Raw genomic sequence first — 18898 nt, forward strand, 5'->3', positions numbered from 1 at the left:
GCTCCATTGCCAAACTTTTTTTCTGCTACAGGCACAGGGAACTGGCCACCTAAAATCAGGACCTTTGTGAGACTGTAGTAAGCTAAATTGTGACTTATTGAGAAACCTTGATCAGAATGTTCTCAGATTACGTTGAAGGTGGAAGAAATCTGCATGTCTTTACTGTACCCAGGGCTTCAAACAGTATAAATGGATTTTACTGAAACACTGGATGTGCTAAGAATAAGCTTTGGATATACGCCAATTATGAAAAATTAAAGCTCAAAAAAGCATTTTTTATGAGCACAGGGAAAATGTTGCTTACCATAATGATTTATAGAAACTATTTTGCAGCAACAATTAGTATGGTCTGTGTTTGGTCCTGCTGCCGTGTGTTCCTTTATAGCTACAGGTTCCTCTGGTAAGAGCAACTCTGTAATAGAGAGAGTGTAAAAGCAGTACTAGAAGACTCAAAACTTGTGGTGAAAATGAAAATACTAATCCTAAACCTCCTGTCCTGATTCAGAACCTACATTGGTACAGATTCAAATGATGTGAATTATTATCTTGGAATTATTGTTTTGTATATATTCTGTCTGAGCAAATCCTTGAAAACAGGGTCTCTGCGTGTGAAGTGGGAGGGGGATTTAAGCCACTCATGCAGCTTTGGGTCACTTTTAGGCAGCTGAAACTGCCAGGAGACACTAGACTCTAAAATATATTTCTTTAAAGCTTGTCATGAACTGTATGGCCAAAAAAATTACTGTGCTATTGGTCACAAAACTATAGCATAGTTAAAATAGAGACACTAATCAAAATGGTTCTCCTACTAACTGCCCTCTCCAACTACTTTTTTGCCATGCTTGGGAAATCTGTTAACGAATGATTCAGAAGAAAGAATACCACAAATGAATTGCTAAAGCCACTGTAAAAATCACCTTCTGCATATTGCAGCATGAAATGGGAAATGAAAAAAGATTGTGGTTACTCAGTGAATAATTTTGATGAATGGTCTAAGGCTTGTTCATAAGCATTTAGTTGCAAGTACTTGGTGTTCCAAATGTAATGTTTTAATTGGATATACAGATGACATGATGAGTTTCACCTTGCTGGCCATAATTCTTCAAATGAAATTCTTGGTGAAGATGCCCGAGACAGCTCGCTCTCAGTTCAGTGGAAGTGCAAGGTTTGACTTGTTTCACAGGGTGTAGTACTCATAGAAGGTGAGTAATACAATACTGGGAACACAAAGTGAGTTTCTTTTTAAGGCAATGAAATTCACTGCATCTTTTTGGCAGTGACTCTCTGCATTTACTTAAATGGGTGATGCAGGACTCTAATGCTTTTAAATGATATCAGATCCTCTGATAAAAGACATAAGACTGCAGCTTATTTATTGTGATGAGACAGGAGTTAATAAGATTACTCCTACTCTTCAGTTACTTTTTCATCTTTTGCAGCCAAATGCTGGCGGTTTTGTTAGCAGGCAAAAGGAGGTCAGCTCATTTAAAAGGTGTTGATGATAGAAACAAACATTTTTTCCCTCAAGTGGAACTCTGAAACCTAGGCTCAATTGCCCAACTGTCAAAAACCCTGGTCTTTAAACCAAAATTGCTTTTAGCACTGGAATGCTGCATACCTGTAATAGTCACTTATATAAATTAAAAAAAAAAAAGAAAAAAATTTAAAAAAAAAAAGTAACGTAAACCTGCAGTAATTGTGGTCTTTGCCAGAAGAGTGGTTCAGAAATGTGGTAGCTGTGTATGAAGGCACTGCTCAAGAAAGAATTGGTGGTGGTGAACAAAAATATTATTCCAGTGCAGTGTTGTGCAAGGTGCTGTACAACAAGGCTGGAAGCACTGCGCTGGAGTGGTTGTCACAAACCTTTCAGAGAGTAGATGTATTGTGTGTGTTTGTGTGTGTGTGCATGTAGTTATTTACTTTGTTGTTGAGCAAGCTTTTACGGTAAAAGTAGCTAATCTGAGGAAAAGTTTTGGGGTTTTAAAGAAAGAAAAAAGCCCAACCAACCAACAACAACCAAAAACCAAACAAAATCCCCAAATACGACAAAAAAGCCAACACCAAAAAACTTGTCGAGGGAAAGAGTTAAAGCCATCTGCCTGAAAGCATTGTGTAAAACATACACACAATGTTGGGGAAATAAGCCAATTATGTGAGCTTCACAGGAGGTGGGGGACTGACCTTTGTGTATAATTAGTTCTTTTATTTAAAGCAAAGATTTTGAATAGAATAACTAATTAGCTGTCATAAATGGCAAATTGAAGATTTTGGCCAGATTCCTTGGGGAGTGTGGGAGGATGTCCCTCCTCCCACCCCGTACTGTACGCTCTGGCTCTCCTCATTAGGGTTGTTTTTAGTTCTCTGCCGTGGTAATGAGGAGTGCAGTGGCGGCACTTCTCAGAGCCCCCTCTAATAAGGCATGAAATGCAGGTGGAAGAGAACTGCCTTCAGCTCCTGCAGCTCTCACTCGGCACACGCGGGTGTAGAGGCAGAGGGCTTGGGCGCGAGAGGGGGAGGCCGAGGGGGGCAGGTTGGAGGGGGGTCTGAAAAGTTCTGGTGATATCACCTGTGTTTTATGCTCTGGACTTGACTGTATAAAATACAGGCAAGCTGCAAAGCCTTGAGGCATATATCATTAGCTAGCAGTCCCCCATTACTCTTTCAGACCAATTAACCTTTAGAGTTGCATTAAAGAAATTAGGTGGTGAACTTCCATGCTTTCAGACGGGACCGGTAGCTCCCTGGCAGACCAGAGCACTGTGGAGCCGTACACCGTAGGACCAGTGCAGATAACTGTTATTTAAAAGGTCTACCATTTATGAAAAGTTCCCAGGCTCTCTTGGAAACCAGGCTTTATGAACAGTGCCCTTAGAGGAACTGCAGCTGATTGCCATGTGAATAGAAATATCAGTAAAATGGCTTAGAAAAATTTAGAGGTGTACTTAGTGGACACTTGTTTTATAAAGCCAGCTGAATCAATTTACAGAAAGACCCCGACTGAGAAGATATGGGCTGATTAAAGCTTGTTTGTCCGACTGTGAATAGAGGTAAAGTTTAGATTACTCACTACAATAACAGCCTCTTTAGACACACACATAAATTTCAGTATGTCCAGAGGTGGTGTCTATAATTTTTTAATGTGTATTGGAGCTCTGAGCACTCAGAACAGGTTTAGTTTTGTATTTACCAGCAGCAAGTCTATTAAGTTGTAAAGGGCAAAGAAGGGAGTGTAGGTAGCCAGAAATAGAAAGGCTTCATCTGCTGTTTCTAAGAAAAGAGAGCACTGGATGTCTAGCAACAGGAGAACAGAGAACAACTTGATGGTACTTTCAGAATTTGGCAATAATCTGTTCCCTTGTGATCACGTATTTAAATCTGTTAGTGTCCAGCTGTTAATTTTTCTAGTTCTGCAACACTACTTCTCATTTTCTAATCCTCGCCCACACAGCACATGTGGAATTTGTTGAAGGTGACCCCTTTGTTTCTTGACAGCCCCAGTTAGACACCACATGCCCCTCATCAAATTGAACTAGGTATCTTGGCGGTTTTCGGCAAACACTGGGAAAGAATTGCAGAGAGAAATGAAGCAGCACCTCACTGTTGCAGTGGGGAAATTTCCAAAAAGAAAGAGCAGTACTCCAGGTGGTTTCTGCCTGCAAAGCCCAGATTGCTTGAGGTTTGCTGGAAGGGGAGGCAGGAGGAGGGAATCAGGGTTTGGTGTTGGCTGTGTCCTCTCTCTCTGCAAGCCTTTGACTGTGAAAGGGGTTAAGCTTCCAAAATGCTTCTCTCTTATTGCTTGGAAATGACATGGCAAGTGTTTGAGGAACCCTTGCTGATCAAGTTTGGCAGTTTTTGAAATTTTGTTTCACGCCTTGCCTGCTGTGTCAACTCACCAGCTAATTGCAGCTGCAACTTTCAGTAGTGGCGTGTGTGCTCCGTGCAGACTGGTTGGTTGGGATGTCAGAGGGAAACCTCACAGCCCAAAATGTAATTTCAAAACACTGAACCTGACCAGCAGAGGCTGACCTTGCTCGTTATTATCTGAGTGGGAATAGCAGCTTTGAACATCATATGATCTCTGAAATGGTACCTTTTTTCATTAGAAAGCCCCCTGCTGAACACTGACCAAATACATAGCTTTTTTCCTTGCTTAAGGTACTGCTTAAAAATATATATATCTATTCCTTTGCTAGTTATTAGAAGCAAATCAAAGTGTTACATTCCCCTTATTCGCAGAAGCCTCTCATAAGACAATGGTGCTCCTGCAATAGTGGGGAGCTGAGACGGCTGCAGTGAGTGAGGGCTGCCAGGGCCACAGATGGAACAAGAACTGCCACTACAGCCAGCCCTCAGCCATCCACCTGCTTGCCACAGGAGACCCTCCTAACCTGTCCTAAGTAATCAAACCAGCCTCTCCTAATGGTCCAGCCAGGGTTTCATCCCTGTGCAAATGCCCTTGCTCTTGATCACGCTGCTGTTGCAGTGGAGCCCTCGCTCTGGGGGAGGGCAGCTGTAACTCTGAAAGGGCACTGGTTCCAAAAGTGCTCAGGAGCCTTGGGAAGTCCCACCTGGCTGAAGGTCTTGCATTGCTGAATCTCAGAGCCGATCTCAAACCCCACCCTTGTGGCAGCCTCTTGAGCGGGTGTTTAAGGTGCACTGTTTATTCAGAATCTGCATCTTTCCAGATGTAGGATCTTCAGGTTACCTAGATGAAGCTTGCAAAAGAATTGTATGATGACCCTCCTTTGTAAGAAACCCTCCTCGGCCTCCGGGGTTATACAGCTTACGTTTAGAGAGCCTATTTGTGGTGTGGGTAATGACTTGCTGGTGTCTGGGGTTCCTATCTAAAGTATAATTTACACATCTAGGTCTTAGTTTTCATAGGTGCAAACTATTTTCTTTCATCACTGGTACTGATCTTACACAGTTTGCAAATGCAAATTTGTGTACACCCCCTTCTCTGCCTCAGAACAAGGCAACCTCTTCTCACAATGTGCTGTTTTCCTGGTGTGGATTTGGGAAGAGCATAGAAATTACTTGAAAAGTGAAGCTTCTCCTTGTTCCTGAAATGTGTTTTGGAAAAAAAAAAAGGAGGAAAAAAAAAAAGTGCTGTGTCTAGAACCACGGGGCCACTTCTCTTGTTCTTGTAAGAAACTCTCACCAGGTGCACAGGATTTCTGCAGTCTGACCTGCAGTATATTCGATTTCTGTCACTTCCCTGTCTTCTCCCTCTTTCCAAATGTGTGTTTCTCTGTGGCTGTGTATGTGGAATTTCTCTCTCGGTAGCATTAGAGGTTGCATGTGTGGCAGTCTAACACAGATGTAAGTTTTCACTTAATTTTTGGGGATTTGTCACTGGTGTCAAGAGTTTGCTCGTAGAGACTTTGTGAGCGGGTTTCAAGTGTGCTGCAGCAGAGGGCAGGCGGGTTCTTTAAGCCTTTAGAGTTTTTGAATGTTACTTGACCTGTCTCCATGCTGCTGAGACCACTTTGATTACAAATGGATCAATACCTCGCTGTTTGTGTAGAGGTGTCTTAAGTGCTATTGTCATCTGCTCGCAGCTCTGATGAAGCAATTATTACTGTAGGAGTGGTGGGTTTACATGTGCTGACCATTAGGCACTCTCAGGTCACCCTGGCTTTTAAGGAAAGCAGTGAATGTCACGAGAGTGGCACTGACTCGTCCTCTCTAGTTAAGGGATTGTTAATAATTCCATTATCAAGCTGCTGCTTTCTGGAACATCCAGTGCTTCCTACAGAAATGGCAGATTAACTTTGTGTATGAGTATATAGCCAGTGACACCTGCTACTGTGGCCCTCTCATCATGTCTGCGTTGGTTAAGCCCACAATGTATTTGTTACAGGCCCAGCGTTGTCATTTTCAGTGATTGACAACAGCAAAAATAAAAATTGTAACAAAGTAAGATGAAGGCTCTAGAGAAAATGGAATTCTGGCATAGCAGTGAATACTTCTTTCATCATTTCTTGTCCCTGTCCTCCCTCACAGTACAATCCTTGTTTATTTTTCCACCTTGCCTGTTGATTCCATAAAATCCTTTCTTGCCCCCCTCTTAAACTGAGAAGGCTGACAGGTTTCACAGCTGTGTCAGTGCTCACAAGGGAGGCACTTGTTGCTTGGAGGAGAGGAAAAAACAGCACTGTGAGGATGGTGGCCACGGCAAGTCTCCACCAGCCTCATGACTTAAAGTCCTGTCACCACCTCATTCCCAGCTAGCTCATCCTTGCTTTGCGGTTCCAGCAGGGTTTTCCAGGGAGGAAGCAACTCCTGGCTTTTTACTACCTTCTCCAGTGATACAAGAGGAGGAGGAAAGCTCTAGTTTGCTCAAGGAGTATGGTTTCACTAGTGGCAGGGGGGCACTGGTTGGGTTATTCTCAGCATTCCTCAAGAACTTTGGAATCACATTGATTTTGGAGCAGCCCCTGGACTGCTTTAGCTTCCGGTGAGGCCTCTGTTACCAGTGGGGTTCACAAGAGAGGAAAAACAGTGGTATACCACATCTTTTTATACCCTCTCCTCTCCTTTCCCCATCAAACTTGATCCAGCCAAGATGTTGGACTGGGAGTACGTGCAGTGGTGGCCCTTCTGATCTTTGTAATTGCCTTTGGCAGGTAATTAACAACACAAGGGTACTGGTAATGAGGGGAAAAGCAAATGTTGATATTGCAGCCAGTTTATTCCACTGCAAGATGTTAATTACAAAAAGTCTGGTGCGTTGTGTCAGCCCTACACTCAGGAAAAAAGGGCTTCATTCTTGCAAGTGTCACACTCCCACTTAGCCCCTGACAGCAGATGAAGGTAAAATTCCTTTGACTGTCAGCTTCTTACAGCGTGAGCTTGATGTAATGAAACCAGCAGCAGTGTTTGCTCACAGATCTACCTATAGCTCACAGTGCTACCCCAAATGCCAGTAACCTATCCAAGCTGTCTGGATATCCTCTCAATGAAATGCTTTGTTTGCGTTGCAGGTGTGCCGATGTTATCCGTACAACCCAAAGGGAAGCAGAAGGGCTGTGCTGGCTGCAACCGAAAGATCAAGGACCGGTACCTGCTGAAGGCTCTGGATAAGTATTGGCATGAAGACTGTTTAAAGTGTGCCTGCTGTGACTGTCGTCTTGGAGAGGTTGGATCAACTCTTTACACAAAAGCAAATCTCATTCTTTGCCGCAGAGATTACCTGAGGTAAATAGAGGAACGTACTGTGGGCTCTTCCCAAAGCCTCTCAGCATGCTGCCAGCTGTCTGGGTTTCTAAACCTCTCCTATGAAAACATGTGCTTGTGCATGGTCAGCCCTGCCCAGAAGAGATTGGAGTTTCTTCCTCTGTCTAAGCATGGCTTTTTATTTGCACTTAAGGTATTTCGTAGTCAGGGAGGTGGAACTCTGTTTTTAGGTGAAGGTAGAAGAAGAAAGTCATGACTTAACTCTACTTCTTCTTATTATGAACCAGCAAGAGCAAACAGTGCTTGCTGAGTAAATTAGGAAAAGACTGTTAATTCTTCTTGCATATCTCTGATGCTATACTCCTGCATATTGACTGAGACCTGACCAAACCTTTACCTTTTCTTTTTCAGTCATAGCTTTTAGACAGGCTTCTTGTGCTTCTATTGAGTAAGGTTCCTCCCAAAGGGTTCTTGTCCCTTCCCTAACTAAACAAAGTAAAATACAAAAATTGCAGATCAACTTCAAAAAAACTTTTCTTTATGAGGAAATCAGCAGAGACCATCACTAACTGTGAGTTACAACTATCCTGTCAGCATGTGTCTGCAATACATGGGGCTTTTTGCCTGCTGTGTATGGGGGTTTTGTGCAAAATACTTTATATAAACACAAATGAATATTAATAAGACAGCAGGCCTAATGCAAACATCCTTATGAGGGTCACACTGCAAAACACTCTGAGTTTTGCTTTGTTTTTCCTTTGGAAGAATGTATTTGATCTCCAGCTAATGTGTGTATTTTCTTTTTATTTTTCTGAAGCACTGATAGCATTTCCCGTTCAACCTCAAACAGCAAAACATCTGAAGCAAAAACAAATCCAACACATGGTTCTTAGATAGGGAGGTAAAATGCCATCTAACCTTGTAGTGTCCAGATGCTGGCTAGATTAGTGTCAATGATCAGATGCTTCATGTCTTTCAATGTAAAATGTATTTCAGAAAATCTTTAGTAAATATTTTCTTAGTAAACTTGAACAAACATGTTTCTCCTTCTAAAGATGAGAGACAGAGCACTGAGCCAAACAGAAGAGATGAGTCCATTAGCTGCCATATGGGAGCTGTCACCTTGCCTTCCAGCCAGGCAGTGTACAGGAGCATCCTGCCCACGTGAGGATTTTTGCTCCTGCTGGAGCTGAAATTCCTCAGGGCACACATGAAATGTCCCAGCTGAAATTCTGCCACACAGGCAGGAGTCACAGGTCCACACCTGGTTAGGTGGGATACATTCCCAAAATCCAAGTGAAGAGGAGCTTGGGTAAGGGTGAACATATCCAAAGAGGAAAAGACAGGATAAGCAGCCTTTGGGAAGATGGAAAATGTGTGATGAGGAAATATGTAACTACCTTCACTATAGTGAAATAATTTTTGTACCTTGCATAAATCTGATTATTGACTAATGTCACAAGTCACTTGTGACAAGACACTCGTGGCACCCTGTCTGTGCTAATCTGAAAACACTGAGCTCCAGAGGGTTCTTTAACACACTGATTTCTAACCTCAAATTAGAATCTTTGTGGTTCTCCTTCAGTTCAGCTGTACTCTTTTTGTATTGTGGTCATAATTCTGATGTGTCAATGAAGAATATAACAGTTTTTGATCTTCCCTTGCTGAGGAAGCTTTTCATCACAGTATCACAATTGGGTCATGCTAGGTGCTATCACAAGGACCCCCAAAATCTCTCAGGAGAGCTACTTCCAGGAATAATCTTCTTTCCAGAAAGAATAGCTGCATTATTTTCTGGAGTATTTCTTTGTATACTTTATCTTGTTTATACATTATCTTTTCTTTATCGTGCTTGCACTCAGCTTGCCAAGTGATCGAGGTCTCTCCATCTGTCATCCTCCATTTCATTATTTATCACCTCTCTGGAATTTGTCATTTGTGAACTTGAAAAAGTGTTGTGTCTGTGCTTTTTTTTTTTTCCTTAATTTGACCCTAAAGGTAGATATTCAGCTTTATTCTGCATGTAACAGAACCCTGCTAGAAATATTCAGCTGAGCAGTGTTTCCCATTTACATTTGCTTTTTGAGACCTATGAGCTACCCCATGTTTTGTCCATTTAATAAGCACATATTGATTTTGGTTTATTCTAGTTTCATAACAAAAATAATGTGTGGCATCAAATCAGACATGTTAAAGTGCCAAAGGACAGCAGTATTGATGCTGTTAAGCTTAAAGAACCTTTTCCTCATTGTAGTTGTAGAGCACTTTCTTTCCTTATTTTATGCTGAAAATGCTGCTTTGAGGTGCTGCTCAATCTTCTCACTGACCCCTAGAGGATATGAATTTTCTGGGGCACACTAGAAGCCTGTGCTAGAGATGGAAAAGAAGCCAGGCATTGCAGATCCCAAGGAAATGGCCCACGTTCCAACTTTGAGAAGAGAGGGCAATTTATGACACGAAACATGAAAGGCAACAACTGGGACTAGTGTTTGACCATGGCCATTCAGCTTCTGTCCCAGCAGCAGTTAAATGTGGCCTCTGAAACAAAGTTCTGTGCCTGAAAGAGGTCTCATAATACCTTTGTCTCCATTTTTTGTGTTAGAATAATTTCTGGCCCACCAAGGGGGAAAACTGTTGCTATTTGTGCAGCACAGTTAAACTGCAGAGAAGACTTAATGTGGCTTTTACCTTAAATATTTTCCCCCATCAGAATTTAGGATGTTAAGAGCTTTGACCACTAGAAATATTTCTTATTTGATTTTTTTGTTGGGAAGAACAGTATAATTGTCGTATCCCAGGGAATTTGATGGAGACTCGAATAGGAAGGAATAGCATTAATTCTGTAACATGGTTGTTAACTAGCATTCAGTTGTTTAGCCAGCTTTATGGCTATCATGATTTGTGTGCTCACTAATAAGTAAATTTAGTTTATATTGGTTTTTTTGGGGGTTCTGCCAAACTCCTGTGTTCTGTTCTCCTCATGCTAAGGAATCCTTTCAGGCTGCTAGGATAGGAATAAGGGCATTGCTATGCAGTCCCATATTTTATGAGAGTATAAAGCAATTTTTTTACTTTAAAACATCTTGTGTTGCCTTCTACATATAAATATTCTTTTCTTTCTCAATTTTAACTATTAATTATATTATTAGAAGGAGCTAAAGCTGCCATCACCATCTTCTCTACTGTCTGTTCACTTCTGGTAATTTGAATTTTTCTTCTTGGAGAATTATCCATAGCTATCATGATATAATTCCCTCACAGTTTTAGAGCTTCTATATGCATTTTTTTACTCATTAAATAGCTCACGGTGTTTGGTCTACTAGTCAAATTGTAGCCGAATTCATTCCTAAAAATAAGTTTTCATACTTCACACTGTAGTCGCACCATAAAGGGAATGTTTTACCTGGAGAACACCCAGAGGAATTCCTTGTTGGCCACTTACTCTATATGTGAATATTCCACTGATATTTAGTAGGTCAACAATCATGTGAAAAATTGAAAGCTAGACTGATTCTGTACCCAGAAATGTAAATATATGCACCTTTTATATCTGTAGTCCAAAAGGAGTATTGCAGTGTAACAACCAGGAGAAAAATTGGTGTTTCATAATCTCTTTATAGACCAACATTTCTTTGAATTTGCCTGGGAGCTGATTGTGCTGTTTAGGAAAACATGTTTCATCCCCTGGTGAGATGTGCTGCCCACTCCCCTTGCTCCATCCCCAGTTCCCATCAGAGCCTGCAGCAGGAATGTCCCTGCCTGGGGCTGCACAGGCCCAGCACCAGCCGCTGCTTCTTTCATTGCAGCAGAGGTGACAGTGTATGGGTGCTTCCCTTTAGACAGAAGGGGCTCCTGGAATATTTTGGGCAAATTAGAAATTCAGCCAAAGTGGTTGTTAATTTGTCGATCTGGGACCTTCCTGTGCCACCCCTCCCATGGGCAGGTGTCGCTGAGCCATGGCCACTGCAGGGATTGGGTGCAGGGATGAACTGGGCTCCTGTCACTGGCACAGGGCAGAGGGTCGGGACAGGAGCACGCCCGGCTCCTGCCCCAGTACGGCAGCGTTGCCTTGGAGCCGGCTTTGTCCGGGGTGTTGGCAGCACAGTGGGCTGCCAGCCCTGTGTGCTGATCCTCAGTGGGTTTCTAGCAGAAATCTTTCCAGTGTGTCTCGGGAGCTGCTAGCAGACCATAGCCTGATCATTTGTTTCAAAAGATAAACTGTCGTCATTGCTTGTGAAGGAACATTTGTTAACCTTCACATTTCATAAAACACTTTCTTGCTCATTTTTTAATCATGAAAGATGAAATTGGATCTCGAGTTGTTATCCTTGTGGTATCACCTCAGTCTCCAGCTGTGTCTAGATGTATCTTTCAATACATTTCGCCTCAGCAAATAGATTTACCATTTGTTTCATAATCACAGTTCCAGCATTCCTACCTCTAATTATTTTTGATAAGCGAGTGCTATTGAAGAAACTGCTTCTGGGACAGAGCAGCTTAGCACGCAGCTCGGATGGCTCCTCGCAGCCCCCACGCAGCGATGTGTGTTTGTTCCGAGGCGTAATTAAACGTTCACCAAGCTCCGCTTCACAGGGACAGTTTGGGTGTTGCATCAGGATTTCCCGTGAGGAACCGACAACTTAAATTTCACTGTGAAGTGCTGATGAAGAATGTGATTTTTCCTTTTTACTCAGCATGGTGCCCTCACACGAGCAAAGGCGAGTCAGGCTCGCTTTGACAGGAGCAGAACTGTTGCTTCTGCGTGTTTGATATGCTGGTGTTGGGAAAGTTTTTCATCATTTAAACTGATTAGGGCCTTAATTAGACTCCAAAGAAAGCTCAAAACCTGCATTAAAAAATGATGGCAAATCAGTAAGAGAGAAGGGCTTTCTGGGAAACCCTGATGCTGTTCTCAAGGGGTTTCACGGAAATTCTTTTCACCCAGCTTCCCATGTGTTTTGATCGGTGCTGCAACCTGTGCCTGGCGTTGGTTCCTCCAGCAAGCAGAGTAGCCCTGTGCGCCCCTCAGCACTGTTTGTATCACGGAGGCTTGAACTCCACCCTCAGCAGCTCCTAGTGCAAACAAGGTCAGCTGCCCAGTACTGGAATTTCCAGTAGTTCGAAACTGGTTTTTGCTCTGCTCCAAATACCCCAGCGGGTTCATTCTGTTAATGAATCACTTTAGGAGCCCTTTAGATGAAGTGTTCTATATCTGGAAAATGTGCAGGGTCTAATTTGGTTGTGGGATAAGAGCAGTGATCTTGCACAAACATGGGAATATGGGAGGATGTGGACAAATACCCTCCTCGTGGGCTTCCCTGGGTCGGTAACAACAGCTCTGAGCCAAACCATTAAACCATGGTGGGACATGTAAGCACAAGCCTTCAGGAACCGAGATGTGTGCGCTGCAATGGGCAGAATTTAAGTTAATCTACCAAAGACATCACTAGTACTCAGAAAGTAGCTTCAACCTGCAGAAGCTGCAACACCTTGGAAGGAGGAAGGAGAGTGTTTGGGACTTTTTCCCTCCAGAGAAGCATAAGGGTGCATGCATGCTCTGAGAGTATGCCCTGCTGGATTTTCAAGGGACAGGTTTAGCGTGGGGAGGTGTAAATGCAGTGTGGCTGAACAAATGGTATCTGCTCAGAGCCTAAAAATGTTGCTAAACTGAAGTGCTGCTCTTGCATCGCAACAGGGAGTGTCTTGCATGCTACATCGGACACCCTCGCTTCTACACTTGGTGTCTATACACATTAAGGAGGATTAATTAGGCTCAAAATACAATGTGTCTTGGCAACATTGCTGTGCTTTGTGATGTTAAAGTACAGAATTATTTTTTTCTCCATAGTTTCTGTTCCAGGAGTGTCTCACAGCCTGTGCTCATACTTTGTTTGTTCGTTTGCTTTTTGCCCTTTTGTTTCCTTCTCCAATACCCCTCAGTGAGGAGGAAAGCTTTTGGGGAGCAATTCTACTTGGCTGTGGTACACTAGCATGCCTCTAGCCTTTCCAACTTTGCAGATTTCTGACTGCTGTATTTAAAATCTCCTAAGAGGACATTGTTGCACATGTGTTCAGTGGTGCCAGAGAGAGCCAAGATGGGTTTAAGGTCAGTGGCTTCAGTTACACCATGAGAAAGGCTGGGGCAGGGGACTTGGACACCTCCTACCTACTGAGTCTCAGCCCCACTGTGAATATCCTTTGAAAATATGGAGGGAGAGGCCAAAGGAGTAAAAATAAGTGAACATTCAGATGTGTCCTTCAACTGAAAACAGAAACCCTTGAGCAACCTTGAAGTTTACAGCCACTAATCTCTGAACTAGTGCGGTCACTCGGCCAGAGGGCTGTTTTGTACAGCGCTGGTTCAGCTCCTCCTGCTACGCTATCTGTGAATGCCAAACCCTTTGGCATGCAAGATGTAAATTCTTTGGGATTGAACTTGAAGGCTTCATGAGGGGACAGCTTGACCAATTTCATTAGTATCAAAATGCATTTCTTTTCCTTCAGCTGACATGACTTCCCACTGCGGCACTTGACAACAGTGTCCTGGATAGGAGGGTGCACCAGCTAATATATATTCAGAGTACTGAATCTCCTATCACTAAGGCTTTCTCTAATATTATGCAAAGGCTGATTACAGGGAAGTTGTCTGAAGTTACTTTTAAGCGTATTCTTTTTATCTTTCTAAGTGATGTTTAGGCTTTCCCTGCAATTATTGGTATATTCAATACTTTGGTCAAATCAGACTTGTAGCTCAGCAGATTTCTAATATCCACAGATGGGAAAAGTACTGATTGCAAGCTGTCAAGAGCCATCTTCACTGAAATACTAGTTGTTGCTTTGTTTCAAATGGTAGGGGCAAAACCTTTTCTTTTCATGATGATGAGTTTCAGGTATATAAAGCAAATCTTGTTCTATAGCAGGCCCTGATGAATCTAGGAAATAAACAGCAGCAGGTGTATAGGGAAGGTGTATGGGAAAACCTCTTTCACCTACTGGCTGGAGAGGATATGAGCATGGGGTTCAGTAGCTTTCTAAAAACTTGTATATCTGGATAATCTGGATACATAAATATGTAGAAAAATATGTAGTTGTACACGATATCTACAAATGTAGATATTTATCTGTATTATTAAGTGTTTGGTCCTATTTCAATTCATAATTCTTATCTTTTGGTGATGAAAAAACCCTCCTTTTTGAGGGGAATTGATAGTCTCAACTCAGCTGTGTAATTGTGAACTCATTTTGTTCTTGTGTTGTATAAAAAAAATCCGATTGACACTGCCAATCTATCCTTTCTGTACCACTCATATTTGTATGTGTCTGTCCTGCTTCCTCTTTTTTTGTCTCCTGTGAAGTCAACAGCTCTAAAATTTTCACTTTCTGTGGAGGGAAGATTTTCTCCTTCTTTTTTGGTTACAGGCTAAAGTCAGACACAGGCTAGAGTGGGGAGAAGAAACAGGGACTCTCTCCTCGTAGGCAGTGACTAAACCAGATTGTTGTTCCTAGTGGTGACAGAAATAGGCAAGAAGGTTCTCGGTTTAGACCCCCTGCACATTTTGGTTGAAGGAAAAATCTGTTGAAAGGTGCTAAACTTAACGTGTTAAAGAGAAGTTTCTTACTCTTTTCCTACAGTAAAGACCCTTTACCGTTCTCTTTTTCCCCAAAAAAATCTGCAAGGTTCTGTGACTTTATTATAGTTTGAATTAACTTCAGGTGTATTCATGGAGCTGTTGAGGTCTGCATCATCCTGCAGAGGATTGCTCTTTAGCCCAGACAAGACTCCATAAAAAACATCCTTTGACAGTTGCCTACTGCTTCCAGGAGCTCTCCCTTCTTTTTTCATTAATTCATTTGCATTCAGAGCTGCTCCTGTATGCCAATTAGCTTTAATTTTTACTATACACACTGACGTCAATGGCCAATGAGAAAAGAGCATAGCAGGATTTTTAGTGTGCCCATAAACTACAGAAAATTGTCCTTGGACAAACTCCTGCTTTTAGGCTGGCTGACAACAATAGACATGGTGAAGTTCAGGCTGAGCCATTAAACATAATTACTATCACAGGGTAAAAGTTTAATTGTGCTAAATTTTAAATCTGCATAGTCTATGCTTATTTACAAGCTGACTGGGTCTTCCTGTTACATAAGGGGGAATAAATCTGTGCTTGAAAATTGTTGCCTTTTAACTTCAAAGGGAAGTGAAAAAATAGGGGGTTTGGAAGAAGAAAAACAACTCCAAACTGAAAACTTTCTGTATTTCCAGCTTCTTTTTTGCCAATGGCTCCAAGCTGGTAAGTAGATGCTGAGCATCTTCCGACAGATGTTTCTAACGCGCTTAAACTTTGTGTGCATGAATGTGTGAGAGAGTATTGCATCTGTTATGAAGGTATCTGGGGGACAGAATGCAGATCAGTTTGTTTATGTGGGGTTATTTTAAATATAACCACAGATGGGGCTTGGGGTGGAAGATCTTTCTCCTGCTCCTTTTCTTCTCTCCCTCTTCCGATAATGTTGAGCTCCTCACCTCAGAAAGTTTCACCTCAAGTAGCTTCTGGATCAGTAGGTGTCAGAGGTGGCAAGTTTTCTACAAGCAAACAAAAAAGGCAAAAGTCTGCGCTCATTTTGTATTTTCTTCCAACAGATTAAAAAAAAAAATGTTCACTGAGCTACAAGTTACAGCGTATTTTTAGAAGCATGGTGAATATACGGGGCTCTAAATCACTCCCTGAAAAGCAGATTAAAATTAGGAAGTGCTAGAATAAGTGTGAAATGTTCATCTGTTGGAAGAGGGAGGGTATGAAGGACTGTGAAACTTGATAGAAGAGAAAAAGATTAGCGTGCTGACTAGCTGGAAGCTACGTTTATGTAGACATTAGAAGGCAACACGATTTCAGCTGGACAGAACATAAGCTTCAGATCTTATGCAAACAGTCAAAGCTGTTTAACAATTGGTTTACCCCCAAAACCCCTGAAAGGAGACAGGTGAATACGATGCCAAATACATTTTTCATGTTTCTTAAGCTAACTGTTTAAATAGTTAAGTGAACATCTGTCCAAATTTCCCCATCATTTCCATTTAGAAAAGTCTCCTATTTGAAGGCTGAAGAAAAGCACCTGCTTAACAATGCAAATGGTGCTGTCTGGGGCCCCTTTATTTTGTTTAATCTAGATTGAGCTCCACACAACTGTGATGCTAATGAATAATGGATATTTTATACTTGCGCATGTAGCAGTGCTGGGCACAGAGCAAATCTAGGATTAACCTCCCAATTTCCCTGCCTAATGCATTTGACTCATTTTTTGAGTTTGCTGTGACTTGGGTACTCTAAAAACGGATGCCTGGTTTTATGGGAAATAGGAAAATCCTGGCAAAAGCTGTCAGGCTTTGCTATGCCCAAGTGAGGTACTGTGGAAAGGGGCAGCTACGTTGAGGAAGGGAGGGATGTCTGTAACAATGGCTTGATTTGCGAGCAGGTGCTCAGTGAGAGCCAGGGTGTTTCAGGGTGGAGACCTGGACGCTTTTCACTGCCACATTTTTTCAGTCTGGTCTGCTGGCATTAGGCAGCCAAGCCCCGTGCTCAGCTGGCTCCCCTGGCTGCCTTCAGGGGAAAAAATTTTGGTACTCGCTCTGCAGATTTTCTGTCCTGCACGAGTGTTTCAGTTTGGTTTGCGTGGTTTAACTATCAGGGAAAACTGAGCGCTGTTTCTTCACAGGAAGGCTTGGGGTTTTCCAGCCAGGCCTAATGAAAGACCACTGATACCACATCTAAAGAAAAATAAGGGTAGCCTTTTTTAAGCTGGAGAGCAAGCTGACTCTGGAATCACAGCACTGTGGGAGGGAGGGAGAGTTGTGGAGGTTTCTATAACACTGCTGGGTGGTTTAATTCACAATTACTGGCCAGTAATAATTAGTATTGATTAGCTTGGCAAATTGCAGGTTTAGAAATTGGTTATAGATTTTCCTGATGCTTCTCATCTCCGTGTTGTGGAATCAGCCAGAACCAATGGCTTGAAACAAGCCATGAGCCCAAATCTGTCTGCGGGCAGCGACGCGTTGCATGCGCAGAGCTAATGGTCAGCAGGAATCGTACGTCTTGAGGCCCATCGCCCCAGGAATACGATTTTTATCATCTTCTAGGCAAAGTAACTAACCCACATGCATATTGACCACAGTCTGGGGTGAGATTGGTTTTGTCAGCCTGTTGATCGGTGCCCCCAGCTGGTTCCTGCGGCTTTAGCCTCGCAGTGGCGTGGTGCCCCCGGCATGCACAGGGGTCTGCAGGGACACCTTGGAAAAGGGGGCTGGGGGCTGGGGAAAGGGTGCTGCAGCCTTGGTTGAGTCCCCCGGCAGGAGCTGTAACAGCAGCAGACATCTGGGGAGACAGATAGTGAAAGCCAAGATGAAAATGGCAAAGCTTCCAGTGCTGAAGGGCTGTCCTCGAGGACTGGGGAGCTGAAGTGGAACGGCTGAGCATGCTGTTCAGGCCGCCGTGGAAGGGCTTAGCTGGCTCCTGGGAGGGATGAGGATGTGGGAGAAGGGGGGCACAGCCACGGGGGAGGGCTTGCTCTCCAAGATGCCTTGCAAAATACTGTGCACTCATTGCAAGAGAAATTATGTTTTTTCTTTTTAAACAGCAGGTAAGTGAGGTTCTTCCTGAGCTCTACTATAGTAGAGCTTTGCCTGCCAGGATTGGCAAAGTTTGCAGGACTTGTGTGTCTTGCTGCGAGGTGCCAGCCTGTCCCTCCGCCAGGTTGTGACCAAGCAGAGCAAACCCACGCGGAGGAGGATGGGAGGCTCCAAGCACCTTCCCCACTGCTTCAGAGAGGCAGATAGTTTTTGACTGAAATTTTGTGAGCCCCAAAATAGCGCTCCGAATGTTTAATGCTTTTCTCCATTAGACAGCAAATTAGCCCTAGGCTCGCAAACCAAATGAAGTTTCATCTCGACGATCAGAGCCTGCTCACCAGGCAGTTTTACCCCAAGTTCCCGCACGCTGGTTGGTCAGTGAAATGGAGACTGCAACTTCTATTTATTGGTGCAATACAGTATTTGATACTGCTAATTACACTTAATTAGTCCTTCCACCATTTAATTAAAATGGCTTCTAATGATTGTGCTTCTTTGGCAGGCTCTTTGGTACCACCGGGAATTGTGCTGCCTGCAGTAAACTGATCCCTGCCTTTGAGATGGTGATGAGGGCCAGAGATAATGTTTACCATTTGGACTGCTTTGCCTGTCAGCTCTGCAACCAGCGGTGAGGACACAGTTATTATACACACAAACTAATTTATACCTTTGCCCACAAAATGGGGAAACGTTTGATCTGCACTACCTGTCTGGGGCTCACAGCCTGCTGGCGTGGCTCAGGCTGGTTTATTAGGCTGACCTGGGTGATGCATGTAAGTACCTGTAGCCCTTTTACTGCAAATCCCCTTGGAGCTGGTGGGAGTTGAAGGGGCAAGGGGGGGCACACAGGCACAGACTGTATGCGGCACAGCTGCTGCTGAATAAAACAAACTGATTCAGCGTCCTTTCAGGATCTACCCTCTTTGCAGAATGCAGACGATGGAGAATGGACCTCCTCTGGCAAACTGATGTTATCTTGCTTAAATCACATTTCTGACGGGCTCAAAACAGGGGATGGCAAAGAAGAAGGATAAAGAGAAGGGACAGGAAGGAGAAAAATACTCTAGCTAAGCCGTTTCCAACACTGGGAAC

The 18898-nt window shown here is 43.1% G+C and overlaps 1 protein-coding gene across 4 annotated transcripts in view; it reads left to right on the plus strand.

The window, feature by feature from the left end:
* LMO1 (LIM domain only 1) overlaps positions 1 to 18898 on the plus strand; it is a 70471-nt gene that overhangs the window by 37692 nt on the left and 13881 nt on the right. For all 4 annotated transcript variants that reach the window (XM_027700818.1, XM_027700810.1, XM_027700829.1 and 1 more), the window contains 2 exons: positions 6987 to 7200; positions 18309 to 18434. In XM_027700818.1, the coding sequence (XP_027556619.1) occupies positions 6987 to 7200; positions 18309 to 18434 (340 nt within the window). The remainder of the gene's footprint in view (positions 1 to 6986; positions 7201 to 18308; positions 18435 to 18898) is intronic.

Source organism: Neopelma chrysocephalum, unplaced genomic scaffold (genome assembly GCF_003984885.1).
Source record: "Neopelma chrysocephalum unplaced genomic scaffold, ASM398488v2 Primary Assembly neopelma1_24, whole genome shotgun sequence".
NCBI classification, from domain to species: Eukaryota; Metazoa; Chordata; class Aves; order Passeriformes; family Pipridae; genus Neopelma; species Neopelma chrysocephalum.